The following is an 18,289-nucleotide window of genomic DNA, read 5'->3' as shown; positions in this document are numbered from 1 at the left end:
ATTTTCAGTTAAAAAAATGACATGACACCCTGCGTACCTAGAATCAGGAGGATAAATTAGGTGGGAACTGAGTGGATGATTAGCATTTTGAAATATGAATTGTTAGGAGAAAAAAAAAAGTTGTGGAAATGATAAAAGTGATCAGTTTGTTGAGCTCTCATTAAGCTCATCACTAGAACAAAGAAAAAGCAAAGAAATATGCTAGCTTGGTAAACAAGGCAAAATCAAATTATGAAAGGAAACTAGCCAATCAGACCAAAGGAAATCCCAAAGAGTTCTGTTGTTACATACAAATAAAAGGAAGAATGATTATTGTAGGATAGCCTAAATCAGGCCTGCACAACATGGCCCGTGGGCTGCATGCGGCTCGCAATGCTATTTATTTTGGCCCATCTTCCTGATTGAAATTATTTAATCATATGGGAGAATATGAAATTAGATGATTTTTTCCTGCATTGAATTAAACTTTTACCAAGACTCTGCATGTTTACATTCATGCGATTAATGTTGCAATCATGTTTCTTTCAACTCAACAATAAATTTCATTTGAAGTTATTCCCACTGTCATATTTAATAACAAATTATTACAATCGCTTCGAGATTTTGTTAGCTCTAGTGTCGCTGCAGGGAAATTTAAAGTTACATCTCCATGATAACGACTTGATGTCTACGAATGAGAACGAATTGTATTACACGAAGTTGGCCGTGCCTTGACGGGCTTTGGCAGTGTAGTGGTTAGTTGTAGCTGGAGCAATACATTACATAATTGTTATCATAAGCTGCATTATTGTGAGTTTTTCATCATTAGTTTTTTGTAATTAATATTGTCAATCTCGACACAATGAGCTTAAGTAAAAAGCATAAAATAAATTCAGAACATCGAGCATTTAACCCCGAGTGGACAAACAAATATTTTTTTATATTGTTTAAGGACAAAATAGTGTGCATTGTTTGCCGAGAATCTATCACTGTGGTGAATGAGTACAATCTGAGTTGTCATTTTGAATCGAAACATCCTAACCTTGGCAAGTTGGATGCAAGTGAAAAGCAAATAAAAGCAGCAAAGTTATTTAAAGTCCTTAGCGGTGAGCAACAAGCCTTTAAAAAAGTGACATCTGCAAATGAAGTTGCCACAATGGTAAGCTTAAAAATATCACAAGAAATAGTTTGTGCTGGCAAATCATTTACTGAGGGAGAGTTGATAAAAAAGTGTCTGCGATTGCCATTTCCAAATTTTGTCCTGATACAAAAAAGCATTTTGAAAATATCAGTTTGTCCCATATGACTGTTCAGTGCCAAGTGGCTGATATTGCCAAGGATCTTAAAGATAACCTGCAAAAATCGGCTGGTGAATTTGTCTATTATTCGCTTGCTATGGATGAAAGTACTGATGTGAAAGATACTGCACAGCTTTTAATATATTGAAGAGGCATTAATAAGAATTTTGAGGTGACAGAGGAGCTTGCTGGTTTGTGTTCAATGAAAAGAAGAACAGGAAAGGAGATCGCAGAAAATGTAAAGATGTATGTAACCAAAAAACTATCCTTAAATTTCAAGAATTTAGTAGGAGTTTGCACTGATGGTGCTCCATCTATGTGTGGAAAAAATGTTGGTGCTGTAACATTTATTGAACAATATGCAGGTAAACCATTGACAAAATTTCACTGCCTAATTCATCAGCAGGTGTTATGTTCAAAGGTTTTGCAGTTTTTGATCATGTGATTAAAGTAGTATTTGCTCTAGTCAACTATATTCGAGCTCGGGGTTTGAAACACAGAATGCTTCAGGTGTTTCTAGAAGAAAATGATGCCGAGAAAGGGGATCTACCATACCACACTGATGTACGTTGGTTGAGCTATGGTAAAGTTTTGTTATGCTTTGTCGCTCTAAAAAATGAACTAGTTGAATTTTTGGAATCTCAAGAAGATATGGAAAAATTCCCAGAAATAATGAATGAAGAATGGAATCAAAATTTATTTTTTTTATGTGACATTTTGGATCACTTGAATGACCTTAACTTACAGCTTCAAGGAAAAAATAAGTTTGTTTTTCAGTTAATGTCTCTTATAAAGGCATTTAAAATGAAATTAAGTTTGTTTGAAAATCAGCTTGATAAGGGGGATATGTCACATTTCTTAACTTGTCAACAGAATATTCCATCAGAATATCATTTAATGGTTTCTGAAACTCTTCACTTAGAAGTGAGGAGTTTCAGAAAAGAATGCCATTGAGTAATGAAGATGAAGTCTGCATAAAAGTGATTGAGGATCCATTTTCTATCGAAGAAGGAAATCTACCTGTCGAACTCCAGATTGAAGTTATTGATCTCCAGTGTTCTGAAAACTATCGGGTCAAGCATAGGGAGAGTACTTTACAAGAGTTTTATTCTATTCTGGATCAGGATAAATTTAAAAGTTTGTTGGATACTGCCTACCAGTATGTATTTTGTATGTTTGGGAGCACATATACTTGTGAACAAACATTTTCGATCATGAACTTGAACAAAAGCAAACATCGTTCATCTTTAAGTGATATCAGTTTAGAGGCCATATTCAGAACAGCCACTTCAAACATGACACCAAACTTTGATAAAATAGTGGCAACAAAGAAATGCAGTGTGTCACATTGTGACATTCTGAATGTCACATTGTGACATTCTGAATGTCACAATGCGACATTCTGAATGTCACAATGCGACATTCAGTAACTGATATTTCACTAAGAATAAGTGTGATATTCTCAGTGAAATTATTAGTAAACTTTGTGTTTATGTTTAAGTGGTTTATATTGAGAAATTTTGCAGATATATCTGTTTGTAAATAATTTTGATTATAATTTTAATTGTAACTCTCTAAAAAATTTAAATATGTATATTAATTGGTATTTACTGTAGATCTGCTAACAAATTTACGTAAGTTTAGCTGCAGTGGACTAGTCTAAGATTCAAGGTCCGAAGTGATCTGGCCCTTGGTCAGGTGGTCCAACTTGGGTTTGGCCTCAAAAACAATCAAGTTGTGCAGGCCCAACCTAAATCCATGCTAATGATAGACACTTGATGGAAACAAGGAATAGCTGAATTAGTGAATAATCACATTGCAAAGCATATCATCCAGGTTGAATGTATTGCATAATGGATGATATATATTGAACATGTTGCAGTAACAGGACTGATGTGAAAATATAGGTAGATGAACTAGAGTTTTTCAAGATATTACAGAATTTCATTTTGATTGCCATAGAATTCGATAGGATATACGCCTGCGTATTGTGAAGAGTATTAACAGTATTATAAGAATATTAACAGGACCGCTGACCAGCCTGTATAACTTAAATTATACTCTCATTTAATCCTTCATCCAAGTGTAAGCAAACCAAGTTTGCATGTGAAATATCTTCACGACTAGGCTACTTGTGTCTATACGCTGACAGCTTTCACATTAATTCCCTTAGTACTCCATAATGCAAAGCACATGCATCCTTTTGGAATGTATAATACTATGCATTGTATGGATGGTACATTACTCAGACCGGTTTTGACCTTTATTGAAGTGAAAAAATAAAAGGGTGTTCATCATTGGCCTAAAGTAGTATAGGGATGCAAGAGAGCCCCTAATAGTATTAGGAGAAAGAAAAGACAGATGGGGAGAGAGAGGGAGAGAAAAGGCTCAGCTATTTGATATCATCATGTAGCCATAGGCTGTCCTTTTTGACCTGTTACCTGCAGCTGAACAACCAAATGACCAATTGAAACTAAAATCCAGAGATGACTGGTACCCCGGTGGTTAGGCTTATCAAGTTGATTTGAAGTAGTCTTCTGTCTGGGTTTGCTCTCCATTCGATCATAAAACCACACCAAACTAAGAAGATGGAACCATAATAAAAACAGACAGAATTTTATCTTCTCTTGGTAAATTTGGCTAGGCGGCATAGACCACTTAGCCAAAAATTTTATCTCTCCTAGAATGCTTCTTTCTAAATAAAATTCATAAGAATGAACAATAAAATTTCCATAATGTAGTATTGTAAAGCATCTGTAAAACATCTATAATATTGTATGTCATATTTCTTTTTTTTCAAAGCCATGTTTTTTTCCTAACTTTCCATAAATGCTATTTTAACTCATTAATTATAAAATTCTCTTCCCATTGCAGACAGGTGGGGGATATTGCAAAAAATAAAAAAAACTGTTTTGCTGTAAGTAATGGAATGACCAACACATTACATAATCTGTTCCAATGATCTGTAAAATCCATGTTCTGCTGCTGTAACAGATATCACAGATCGGATCTCCAATATGTTAAAGTATACCTCCATTTGATGACAATTGGTGGAAGGTGAACATATATAATTCTCAGTGAAATATTCCTCCCTTCAGGATATCCTTGGAACTTCAGTAAGTTATCAAGCAAAGTGTCATTATTAGTACCCAGCTGTGAAAATTTGTAGTGGAAGAGGTTAAAGATTTCCTTGTACCAATTTCTGCTGTTATTACTGGAAAGAATGCAGTTCCAGAATGCTGTAGTATTCAGGAACAATCTCAGCTCTTGTGCCATTGTAATCATTTATTCCAAATAGTGGGAAATCAAAAACCAGGGTAGCTGGAGAAAGTCTCACATGCATGATTGGTCTGCAATATTTCATGGATTTCTGAGGCTGTATTGCTTAAATAGCAGAATTTTAACTCTGGAAGTCATAAGCCGCTGTGCTTCTTTGATAGTTGAAAAAATTCCTTTTTAACTTTCTGGTGTTGGAATAATTGCACAAGTATACTGTATAATTGTTTCCAAATTATTTCTACTTTCTTTCGTCAATACTCTTATGCTCTCTTAAAGTTCTACCAGTCCTTTCTAGCACCCATCCATTTGTCTGCCTTTCGGTATGTATGTGAGATCTTCAACAGTCTCCTGTAACACCACACCACATCTCAAAAGCAACTATCCTCAGACTTCTTTAGGTTCCAAGTTTCACATCCTTAAATCACTATTGAAAAAAATAGCTGCATCCAGAATCATCAGCTTCGTTCCTGTGTAGATAGATCTATCCTTCCAGATTTTAGACAAATCTCTGACTGTTGTCAGAAAGGGATGCCAGACATCAAATGATTGAGTAAGATCCACTGAAAGTGCTGCCATTGGGTGGCTACGTTTTCATATTAACTATGTGGAGTAGATTAAATTCTACTTTAGCCTGGAATTCCACACACCTGTGTGCTTTTGATTATATATCTCATCCCTAATTTGAGCCTGTCATTGATAATGTGAAAAAAATATCTTGTAGTCAGTATTAGAGAGAGAGAAATAGACCTCTGGCTATTGAACTGTTTTGGAATAAGGATGATATGGCTTGTTACAGATTCACTTGGTATAGGATAGAGAGAAAAGAATTAAAGAGTATAACTAAGATGGGAAAGATAAAATCCCAGACTTTTAGAAAAGCTCTATCTCTAACCTTAAGATTTTCTTGTCTGGCATTCTTTATACTGTAGTAACTTCAGTTGCTGTAATGGGTCTGTTGAGCCCATCTTGGATGGGCTAAGCTTATTTAACAAATTAACAGGAATGGTGTTAATGTTTCAAGAGTTATAGTTTCCCACAGTACTTGTTTTGAAATGTATTTTCATAGTTTTTCTGAAAGGAGTCAGGAATGTCTTGTGTGGTAGGCATCTCTTCATTCACATAGATTTGGGTGAGTTTTTTCTTCATGGAATTTGGTGAACTGTCTGTTGAAGAATACAAAGGGCTAGCTGCTATTTTTATTTTAAAATTTCTTTCTTCCACATTGTTCCTTCCTTTCCAGGTCTATCTCAATGTCAATATTTCTAATGATATTGCTGTAGTCTATCCTTTCTGTGCCATTGCACTGATTTGCTATGAACCACTTTACTTTTTTATATAGGACTTTTTCCTTTTGAGGAAAGCATGTTCCTTCTCCCATTCAGTCATATTCTTTTTTACTGCTTGTTTGAATTTCAACTTTGTTTGAATGGAGGGTTTGGAGTTTGGTTAAAAAATATCAATGGTGTATTTGATGAGGTCTCCATGACCTGGAACTGATCTCTACTTGTTTCACTTACTGGAAATTAAATAGAACTGGATTATGATCTGACATATTAATATCAAGATGTTTTATCTGAATTACTCTGTTCATAAGGGAAGAAGAGATATAAATTTGATCAAGATAGTACCAATATACCATGATTCATGAACATGTAAACCCAGAAATTAGGATTGTGTTGTCTACTAGTTGAGCATTGTTAAGACATTTTTAACTGTGCATATCTAACTTTTCCACTTCTGCAGCATCCTCCTATTTTGTCTAATGCAGTTCAAATCTCCAGCTACTACAATGTAGTGGGCACCATATTAAATATGGCTGCAATTCTTGGGAGAATCTTCATCTAACTGTTCCATTGGATTGAACATATTATTATTAAGAGAGACCTCCAGGGAGTCAGGGACTCATCAAGGGAGGCCACATACTGCACTCTCCAGTTATCATACTTATTCTTGAATTCATTCACACTGCCAACACATGCAAAACACCCAGTGGCAATCTATTCCACTCCACACACCACCCTTTGAAAGAAAAATCTAGCCCTCGCCCCTTCTTAGCAGTATTCAACATCAGCTTCCAAGAATGCTCTTTTGTTCTTTCTGCACCCTCCATAAAATGAAAAATTCCATCATTTCAAATCCTGCACGAACCTTTCAGAAGTTTGTACGTTTCAATCATATCACCCCTCTTTCTCCTGTTTGTTAGTGTCTGCAGTCTACAAATTCTCAATCTGTCTTTATAATCAGTATTCCACAATCTTGATATCATTTTTAACACTCTCCTTTGCACTGTCTCCACTATATCAGAATCACAAAGGAAACCAGGAGAGACCAGACCTGCTAACAATAGTCTAAGTGAAGTCTTTTCAAGTCCTTGTAAAGTGGAAAAATTATATCTTTACATGTTAAAGTTTGTTTCAGCATTGTAATTATCTTTTGAGTTGTGTTTGCAATATTTGCTACAAGACCCCTGAACTTCAACTTGCTATCTACTAACACTCCAAGATCCCTAGCCTGATCAGTTTCTTCGAACATAATCCACCAGTATAATAATGCATTGGATATCTAATCATGCCAAAGTGCATGACTTTACATTTACTGACATCCATTTTCCCATGAACGCAATCCCAGCCTATTCAAATCATTCTGCAAGTTTCAGCAGCATTCCTGATTACCCTACCTATTATTCCTTGTAGTGGTGTACTACAAGGACTGATCCTTGTAGTACACCACTAGTTACCTTAAATCTTGCAGACTCACATCCTGTATATACCACTTTTTGATATCTGTCAGTCAGCCATCTTCTTAACCACGCTAATATTTTATAATCGAAACCCATATTCTCCAATTTATGCAACAGCCTTCCATGTTGTATTCTGTCAAAAGCCTTAACAAAATCCAAAAATATTATAGTGCACCCATTTTCCTTGTCTAGTTCAATGGTAACAATATTATAGGTGAGCAAGTTGCTAAAACATGACCTTCCCTTAGTAAATCCATGCTGCTCATTGCAAAGTAGAGATTCATTGTCAGCCCATTTCTGAATGCAATCCCTAACTAAGTTTTCCAAAATCTTCACCACCATGCCTGAGATACGGATTGGTCAACTGTTAGTTACATCAGTCTTTGCACCACACTTGTGCAATGGGATTACAATATATTCTTTCCATTCCTATAGAATCTTCCCTATTGTAATACTCATATTAAACACTTGGTCAAAGGAATAGCTACTTCAGCTGAACACTCTTTCAGTACATGCTGATATCCTATCAGTCCCTGTTTCTGAATTCGTATGTTGTTTGTGCAACAGCTCTAATACCTCTTCCTCATATATCTGAGTTTCTTCATCCAGTGAAGAGGTAGCAGTAAGCTCAATATGTACACCAGGTTGACAGCTTTTACCAAAATGGGCACTCATTGGTTCAATAATCTATTCTGCATCTGTAATCCTCACACTATTTGCATTCAGAAGTTATTCTTTATTTTACTTGCAGCATATCAATAGAATTCTTGTGGATTGTCTTTAACTTGCAGAGCCAGTTTCTTTTAGACTTAGCTTTCCTTACAACAGTTGTAACTCTTTTTGCCTGCTGCTTATAATTTTTATAACAGACATCATCCTTATGCAGATAAGTATGATGTCTGTTAAGGTTAAGATAAGGATGCTCAAATAATAGGATTACACATCCATTTCAGTCCTACCCTATTTATTCTTCAAATTCTTGGGACACATTCTGATATTGCATCATTTAAGTATTTTTAATCATTTCCTATGCACTGTCAATATTCTTCCCATCCAACAACTGATACCATTCTACTAAAGTCATTATACTCCTCAGTTGGTCATAATTTCCTGCTTTGTAGTTTTAGCATGTAACCTGTTCTGAATTGAACATTCATAAACTTAGTCAGTTTCCAAGTGAGTACTGCATGATCACTGTCACCATCCAGAAGCAGAACAGGTCTTTAAATGAAAAACACCTCTGACACTATAATCAAATCCAACACTCTTTGACCTCGAGTTCCTTCTGTCACATGTTGCTCGAGGAAGTTGTCCCTCAACAGCTCAATAAATTCAGTTTCATTCTTCTCATTGCTAGTGATGCATTTCTGCGTCACTAGCAACTGATCCACCAGGTCTGTAGCAACATCCACTATGTAATTGATCTTGTTAGATTCCACCTCACACTAGATGGTTTCAAATTCGCTGCCCACATGAAATACTGTTATTAGTACAACAATCTTAGGTCTTAACACTAACTGGATTCAAGTCATCTGATATTATTAGCAGCATTCCCCCCCCCCTCCTCTCCTATGCTGTCTATCCTTCCTAATAATACTGTACCCTTTACACTCGATACCAATTAGTATGTCTGATTCTGATAGCCAGGTCTCGCTATTGCTTACAATCTGAGGTCCCAACATATTGACCAAGGCAACAAACGCTACTCCTTTGTTTCTAATGTTCCTAGCATTCTTATAATAAGCTACCTGCATGTTCTTTTGTATACTCTTGTCTGCATGACACAGTTGGATAACTTGCAGATCTCTATTCTTCTGTAGTGCCTCATACATATAGACATCTTTGCACGTGCTTGATGGGTCCAAACCAGACGAACATAAAATTGAAATCAATCTCTCCTTGTAATAATTTCCATAATTATGCTGACTCTCAACATTAGCACAATCATATAATATTGTTGCTCTTCCACTCATGTTCTCACCATTCCTCCCATTATAATTTAGTTTCTCTGACTCTCTGTGTTAGGTCTCATACCAGTTATTAGTTTTTCAAGACTCCTGATACCCAATGCATTCAGATGTAGGCTGTCCCTCTTATAAATCTAATCTTCCCTCAAACTCACTGCACATATCCAAAAACTTGCATCCATTCCTTCTACACAGCCTATGCATTCAATCGTTAGCCCTTTTTAATTCATTTTTATCATATCGAAGTTATATACTTACTATTTGCACTTTCTCACTCTTCCAACCCTTTCATGTCTGCTTGTACTGCCATTTTTAAACCATTTTCTTTCCTCTATTAACTCATTCCACCATAAAATTAAATTTACTTTGGAACTAGAAAGTGAAGGAAGAATACTCTTTCTAGATGTTTTAATCTCCGAAAATGCTGATAAGGGATTCACACTTTGTTTATATCACAAACCTATACATACTAGTAATTACCTCCATTCATCTTCTATGCATCATATTTCACAAACAACATCATTCATATGGTGCAAAAAAAAAAAAAACCCTCTTCCTATCCTAAGAGATGAGTAATGATTTCATGAAAAGCAGAACTTGTTTGCAGTGGATATTCAATAAAACTCATATAGAAACTGTTATTCCATTACAGTTACAAAGCAAAATCCAGATATTCACTACAGGTTCTAGTTTCCATTCAGTCCTTTACAGTCAGTAGACTTTCTATCAAGATTTGCTAGTCTTCTCAAAGCTTATCATATTAGAGTGGCATATAAAAAGTTATATGCCACTCTAATATGATAAGCCTTGAGACTGACTCTATAAAAGTTTACTCTATTATCCTTAGACTACAACCCCCATCTATAAACATCCTGGAGTATACGGAATTTTGAAATAAGATAGAAAGAACATATTGGAGATGTTACAACAATGGGAAAAACAACTCAGGCTTGGCTTATCTTTTTCCCACATCTGCAAACACACACTTTATTATACAATGAAACCTGTGGAGAATTCATGACTAAACAAACACACGTAATAACCACAGTAATAAGTTTTAATAAGTAAATATTTCATCCTAAGTATCTTAGGACATCGTCAGTACAGTTAATTCAAACAATACTAGGAATAACATACAGTTAGAGCACATGATTACAATGGAATCCCCATATGCGTGCAGTAGCTTGTTATAGAATTAAATTAAAATACATCTGGAGGGGTAAAAAAAAGATTACATTAAAATAAGATAACATATATATATAAAAAAATATTTTACCCAATTTTGTATGACAGTTTCCCATACTTTAGGAATAGCAAGAATGTCATTATGGTTTAGATTTGGTCTGTGAAGTAGGACTTCAGCACTTTCTTTATATAAATGTTCATGCTTATATAAAGATCTGTGTAGAATTTTGGTCTTTTTCCAATGGATCCTATGGTCTGGGTTTTCGACTCCATGTTGTGCGAGGCCAGATTCTAGAATACCTTGAAGAAAATATTTTCACGTTTAAACCCAAAACAAAAATTTGGCTATGATATGTTGATGACATTCCGAACAAGAACTACACCTGTTTTAGATAAAATAAACCTTCTTCATCCTCACATCAAATTTACGCTAGAAAAAGAATCTCCACAGGGTATCTCCTTTCTGGATTTACACATCCAAAGAAAAGAAGATGGTTCCATCTCCACTTCTGTCTATCACAAGCCGACATTTTCAGGTCGCTACATTCACAATTCTTCTGCTCATCATCCATCTCAAAAATTTGGCATCGTTAAATTATTAGTAACCAGAGCACGCAGATTCTGCTCCTCTGAAGAATCTCTAAACCAAGAATTGGAAATAATAAAAAATACATCCATACTAAATGGATACAATCTTAAAACAACTCAAAAAATCATCAGTCACTTCCCCACACATCAACCTAGACAAGAACAAGCCCATAGGTTTGTTTACCTTATGTCAAAGGCATCTCCAAACATCTTTCAAAAATTATGAAGAAATACAAACTTGCTACTACCTACAAACCCATCAACCAGATCTATAACTTGTTACCTTCTCCTAAAGACAAACTCTCACCTCTAATGCTACCTGGCATGTACGAGGTTCCATGCTCCTGTAAATTGTCATACCATGGACAGATAGGTAGATCTGTTCCGGAATGCGTTTAAACATTCCAGAACATCAAGACCATATCCGTCTTATCAAACTGCAGAAATCTGGCCTCACGCAACATGGAGTTGAAAACCCAAACCATAGGATCCATTGGAAAAAGACCAAACTTCTACATAGATCTTTATATAAACATGAACATTTATATAAAGAAAGTGCGGAAGCCCTACTTCACAGACCAAATCGAAACCATAATGACATTCTTGCTATTCCTAAAGTATGGGAAATTTTGTAAAATATTTTTTTTATATATGTTATCTTATTTTAATTTAATTCTATAACAGGCTACTGCACGTATATTGGGATTCCATTATAATCATGTGCCTTAACTGTATGTTATTCCTAGTATTGTTTGAATTAACTGTACTTAGGATGAAATATTTACTTATTAAAACTTATTACTGTGGTTAGTACGTGTGTTTGTTTAGTCAAACACACACATGTCATTGAGTGGAACAAGAGTTCTGTGTTTACATAGAAGAGAACTCCATTGCTTGTAACATAAAAGAATCTACTGTGGTTATCTTTTCACAGGGCATGCTTAATAGAAATCAAAGAATAATTCTGTGTGATATTTGGGAATTGCTTATCAGATCTTTTCATACATCCTACTTAATTTTCAGGCAACTATCTGCAAACAGTGCTGAACAGCTAACTCATTGCACCTCCTACGTTCTGTGTGCGTTTATGATTTATATTGTAATTGTTCATGCTTTGTTTAGTAATGTTTTAGTTTCTTTGCCAACATTACTTTTATTTTTATATATTTACCCAGAATATGCCACAAGATACTGAATCTTGTGGCTGCTTCTTTTGCCACTAAAGCGAAACTAATGGTTTTTACTATAGTTATTTATGACCATTAAAAAATATCCAGTTTTTTCTAGACAATCATGCTAGTGGAAATCTAAAATTCAACTCACACTAGTTTGATGTATTGATAATTACAAGAAGTTCTAATGTAATTGTCTTTTGTTAAATGCATATGCTGCGGTGCAGTAATTTTTGTTGAGTCCCAAAGGGTTCAGGATTGCTTGAAAAAAAGATTTTTTGTTCGTTTTCTCTTGTAATTTCATTTTTATTTAAAATGGTAGTAATAGGTATTACTTTTTTTTTTTTTTTTGAGCTAATGGCAAAATGGAAGGAGTACATATGCCAGAAATGGCTCTAAGTTTAATCGTTGTGAAATGGAATGGTTTCGCTATACAAGAATGCTATTATAAAACAAACTTTTTTTGTGATTGTGGGAAATCATTTAATCTTTTATTAAGACTGTAATGCATTATTTTACTTCAGTATACTAAGTCTGTTTATAAGTTTATATAATTTATATGAATATTTATGATTTTTTTTTTTAATTTCAGATATGCTTTTCTTTAATAATGAGCCTCCAAGGTATGATTTAAAACTTCAAAATGTTTCATGTAATTAATTTTTGTGATCAGTACGAATTTATTATTTTCAATTTTCTTGAAAAGAATGCCAGTTTATAAATATTATTCAGAACCTTCAGGAATCCTAGATTCATTGTTGAGAGGTCTGCTTTATATAAAATAAAGTTTATCATACCACTTCTTAAACTCATTCACTGTCTGCCCTCTCTCACCACTCTCTCAGGCAATGCATTCGATACTTGTACCATTCTTTTCTTCTGCTTCTTCCTACCATAGAATTTGTGCCAAGTGATCTGTTACAACAACAACTCAAAGACAAAAGGAAAGGTTGATGCTAGGCATCACATTAAAAGATAAGAAGCGAAACACCTGGATAAGAAGCCAGACTTGCATCACTGACATCATTCTTCACCACAAGTGACTAAAATGGAAATGGGCCAGACATCTATCTAAAAGAGAAGATGAGCGATGGACCACCATACTAATGAACTGGATTCCTAAAGAAGGGAAACGAGGCCAAGGACATCCTAAAAGAAGATGGAGTGATGAATTGTCAAATTTTGTTGGGGAAAATTGATCAACCATTGCCAAGAACAGAGAAAAGTGGAAAAAACTGGAGGAGGCCTTCGTCCAGCAGTGGACAGTAAATGGCTGAAAAGAAGAACTGTTCTAGTCTCTGCTATCACTTTCTTAGTCTTCTAATTCTTCTTTTTCTCTTGATTTTATACCTTTATAGTAATTTTGGTAGTCTGCTATAGTACATTCAATTTAGATGTTCTCTCCATTTTTGTTTATATTTACTTTTGTAATAATTTATTAGTTTTATATTCAGATATTGTAAAATTTCTTTATTTGTTTTATGATTCCATAAGATATATCCAGCTGTTCTTCTAAGAAATGCATTTTTCATGTTTCACTTCTATATAATAATAGAGAGTGCAGTATCATAAAAAATAAAAAGAAAAAAAAAGATCATTATTGATGTGCTGCAGGAGTCTGTTTTTAAATTATTGTTGTTTAACATGTATATTAATGACATTGGGACAGGTTTACCTATAGATGTATAGTTAAACTTGTCCCAGATGATACAAAACTGGGAAGAATGACAATGAATCAAGCAGATGTGACCTTAGAGAAGGTCTTGAATAGATTGGATGGACAAGTGAGTTCAACTATTCATTCTGTGTTCCAAAGTGTAAGGTTCTGAAATTTTGTAGACAACAGTGGGATGTGAAGTGGTGGGGAAATTTTGAAGAAAGTTGAGGAGACAACAGAGGTGTTGTGAGATCAAGTTGTGAGATCATTGCATCTGATTATGGTAACAATGCAGAGAACTATAATGTGCAGAAATGAAGTGGTGGTTCTATTGTATAAGGCCTTGGTAGGTCTCATATGGATTATTGGTTACATGGTTTTCATGGCATGTCAATGAGAATATATTAGAAAGGATTCAGAGAAGATTTACAAAATTGCAACTGGCTTTTAAATGTGGGATATGAAGACAGATTAAGGAAATAAATTTGCAGAGCCTCATAAATAAGAGGAGGAGAGGGGATGTTTGAGACATGTAAGTTTGAGCATGGATTTGGTAGCAACAAAATCCATTCTCAAATTATACTCTTCATGATTCAGTTTGCCACAAGGATGCATATGTCTTTGTGTGGTCTGACATGCCTGCCATAGAATGTTAAATTTAGAATCCCCCTGCTTTTACATCCACCGAAGGGTTCCTTGCCCCACTTTATAACAGTCATCTGCTGCATTTACCAGTCTCCAAACTCTGAAAACTACTCAGACCTTTTCACCTTCCTCTGCATTAAACTTGACCATCTTCAGTCCAGCTATGCAAACAGCAAAGTCATCTTCAATAGCAAACAGCATGTCTACAACTCCAGTTAGCTCCTCATCCCCAAGACTACTGATCAAATGCGGAGGTTTTTTTGCTATAAGCAATGATCTATATAAGTTGTTCGCCTACATACCCAAATTTCTGATAATTCCTTCTACTTTCCCAATACCCTTAATTTTTTTTTTTAATTAGTTCTCTTTCTAGGTGCTTTGTAAAGGCTAACTCTCCTCTCATCAACTCAGACTACAATCTTGAGCAAGTTTCCAGTCTCACAGAATGTCCCACCTCTGACCACACTCAACCTTCTGTCCTTTTGCACTGTAAAGGCACCAAGTGGAATAACCTCTGGAACTACTGTTCTTCTTTTCTATGGCCTGACTATTTCTTCTGCTGTTGACTGAGCATCTCACAGAAATCGTCTGCACTGGCATGAAGACATTCTTCCCTCATTCCATTGAAAAATCCTAATCCACTTTTCAAGTCCTATTTCAACAGAAGATGCATGAAAGCATTTGAACAAAAAAAAAAAAACTTAGCTTACTACAGGTGGATTGCATCAAGAACTCCCAACTTCGTATATAGTCTATGCAATAAATGTAAAACAACTCTTAGGAAATACAACTTCATAAAGACCAAGAACAGAAAACATGCCTCTTGTCCAAACAGAAGCTGTGCTTTCTGTTCCCTTTCAAAGGCCATTAGACTCAACTTCTGCTTACCTGCATTTCCACCTCTCTCTCTCTCATATCTAGATGGCACCACTCTTACAGCACCCAAAGAAAAAGCTGACCACCCATCACTCTTTTCCTCTAATCCCTGCATAGATGATGAAGGCAAATCACTTCCTTCCATGCCAGCAACCAAGCACCATATGCCGCCTGTGGTCTTTTGGCAAAAAAAAAGACATAAGAAGAATATTAGACACCCTGAACATTACAAAGTTGTCTGGTCCTGATAGCATCTCTCTCTCTCTCTTACTCCCCTATTGCACTCAGACATTGTGCTCCAGAGCTAATATGAGGGGGGGAGTTCTGAAAACTTCTGATAAACACATAGAAGAGCATCTTGAGGCACTCCTACATTGATGTTAAAGCTCCAAGAGAGGGTGCCATTCACCATGATACAGTAAACGACCAGCAAGAAAGCTGGCTATCCAGTTACAGAAGATAGCAGGTAGACTGAAGGAAAGTAGTTTGCAAAGCAGACCTTGATGCCAAGTACTATTGAAAGCCCTGAAAATGTCAAGGGCTTTCAGTAGCATCAACTATTGAAACCTTTCCATGACACATGTCCAGTGGCAGGTGATGTAGGTTAAGAGATCCACTGGATCTTGATTGGCTGAATCTATACTGGTGAGCTTCTAGGTAGTAAAGAAGTTGACTATTGAAAACTTTCCTCGTTATTTTGGAGATGATTGAGGTTATGGCAATCGGTCAGTAGTTGTACTGCAGGCTTTTGTTTCCCTTTTTTGGAATGGGTTCAATATATTCTTGCTTCCATAAGATGGGGATAGATGCCAATTGAGTATAGAAGATTGAAGAGATGATAGAGGAAGGTATGGGATGGGGGTGAGGGGTTCTGGAAAGTTCTGATAATACCTAAAATAAAAATGATAATAGAGCAACTGATATAACCACAAGAAAGAACATACTAGTAGCAGAGTTATGAAGGTAACTTATGTTGTTATATTCTTATATCCACATATGTTCTTTCTTGTGGATAACTACAAGAAAGAAAATATAAGAACATAAGTTACCTTATGTTCTTATATTCTTATATCCACATATGTTCTTTCTTGTGGATAACTACAAGAAAGAAAATATAAGAACATAAGTTACCTTCATAACTCTGCTACATTCATCATTCTTCCACTTGCTGTTGGGCCTTTTAAAACAAGAGCAGCAGCTACCCAATATCCCTTTTCAGTACAACTACAAACATACTGAACCTGCATCTCCTCTTTCTCATTAATTCTATTTACCTCAGTTCTCTGGAACAGCCTTCCTCATGTGTTTCCCGACAATTCCTCCAGCTTGTTAAGAAAAATATCAATGGATTTCTTCTTTCTCAATGCTTATCTGCACCTCACACATGGCACTGATGTGCTATAGGTTCTTGTGCCTCAAATGTATGGGATTAAAAAAAAAAAATAACCAGAAAGCTATATCTAAAAAGTTTATAAAGAGGGTGTTAGATAAGAGGTTCTTTGCATGTATGCATTGCCTGATACTGTGGTGAATGCAGACATTGAATGAGTTTAAAGCACAGTTTGATAAGCTTTGTGTGAGACAGTGATTTGTGCCACCATTGCCCTGACACATTAATTAATCTGTACAAGCCTGGACAGTGTACATCAATAGCATGTGGTGGGCCACCACTTTCTTGCTGGGTGCTGGTACATCCATCGATGTTATACTTGTGGTAGACCTGTGATACAGTTGCCCTTGAGAACCCTAGGGTTCTTACCACTTGGGTGATAGAATATCCATCTGTCTTGTGCCGATAATACATCCATGATCAAAGTCACTAAGATCGCCACATTTACCCATGTTTGTGGATTGTGATACACTGTTGTGAAACCCTGATGTCTGCCTATTTACCTCCTGACACCTGATTGGGGTATGTTTCACTCTGTGTGTGTGGGGGGATGCCAGTGTCAACTTCCCATCACCGCTATCTCTAATGTTTTGTCCATTGAGTGTATTTTATTAGGCAATCCCATATTCACTAATTTATGCAACAGTCTTCCATGATGTATTCTGTCAAAAGCCTTAGCAAAATCCAAAAGTATCACGACATATCCATTTCCCTTGTCTAACTCAATCATAACATTATTATAAAATGTGAGCAATTTGCTCAAACATTACTTTCTCTTAGTAAACCCAATCTCTTCATTGCAATGTATAGATTCTCTGTCAACCCATTTCTGTATGTGAACTCTAACCAACGTTTCCAAATTCATCTACTGAGATACTGATAGAATGATAGCTGGAGTATGTCAGTCTTTGCACCACTCTTTCAGTGAGATTACCGTACATTCTTTCCACTCCTCTGAAATCTTCTCAGTTCAGAGACTCATATTATATAGCCTGGACAAAGAAATAGCTAGTTCAGCTGAATGCTCTTTTAGTATCGGTACTAATATCTCATCGGACCCTATTGCCAAATTCGTATTCAGTTTGTTCAATAGCTGTAGTACATCTTCTTCATACACCTTAATTTATTCATCCATTGAAGTGGTAGCAGTGAGTTCAATGTTAGTAGAACAATCTCTTCTGCATCTTTGACCTGTTTACCATTTGCATTCAGTGGCGTTATTCTTTCATATTCATTCTTTCTTTTATTTGCACCATAGCAAGAGAATTCTTTTAGATTGTCTTTAGTTTGCAGAGCCAGTTTCTTTTCATACCCAGACTTAGTTTTCCATATATTCACTAATTTATGCAACAGTCTTCCATGATGTATTCTGTCAAAAGCCTTAGCAAAATCTAAAAGTATCACGACATATCCATTTCCCTTGTCTAACTAAATCATAACATTATTATAAAATGTGAGCATGTACATAAGGATGATGTAAACGGTATTCCTTCCACATCATCTTTTTCTTACA

At 35.6% G+C, this 18,289-nt stretch overlaps 1 protein-coding gene across 2 annotated transcripts in view; it reads left to right on the top strand.

The window, feature by feature from the left end:
- Nucleotides 1-18,289, top strand: part of LOC150102965 (sorting nexin-14-like) — a 793,179-nt gene that overhangs the window by 673,728 nt on the left and 101,162 nt on the right. For both annotated transcript variants that reach the window (XM_090397844.1, XM_090397845.1), the window contains one exon: nt 12,801-12,831. In XM_090397844.1, coding sequence (XP_090253970.1) covers nt 12,801-12,831 — 31 coding nt within the window. The remainder of the gene's footprint in view (nt 1-12,800; nt 12,832-18,289) is intronic.

Source organism: Typopeltis vanoorti, chromosome 9 (assembly GCF_054136105.1).
Source record: "Typopeltis vanoorti isolate ZY-2024b chromosome 9, IOZ_Tvanoo_1.0, whole genome shotgun sequence".
NCBI lineage: Eukaryota > Metazoa > Arthropoda > Arachnida > Uropygi > Thelyphonidae > Typopeltis > Typopeltis vanoorti.
The sequence above is the reverse complement of the archived record's forward strand: the minus strand, read 5'-3'. Positions and strand labels throughout refer to the sequence as shown.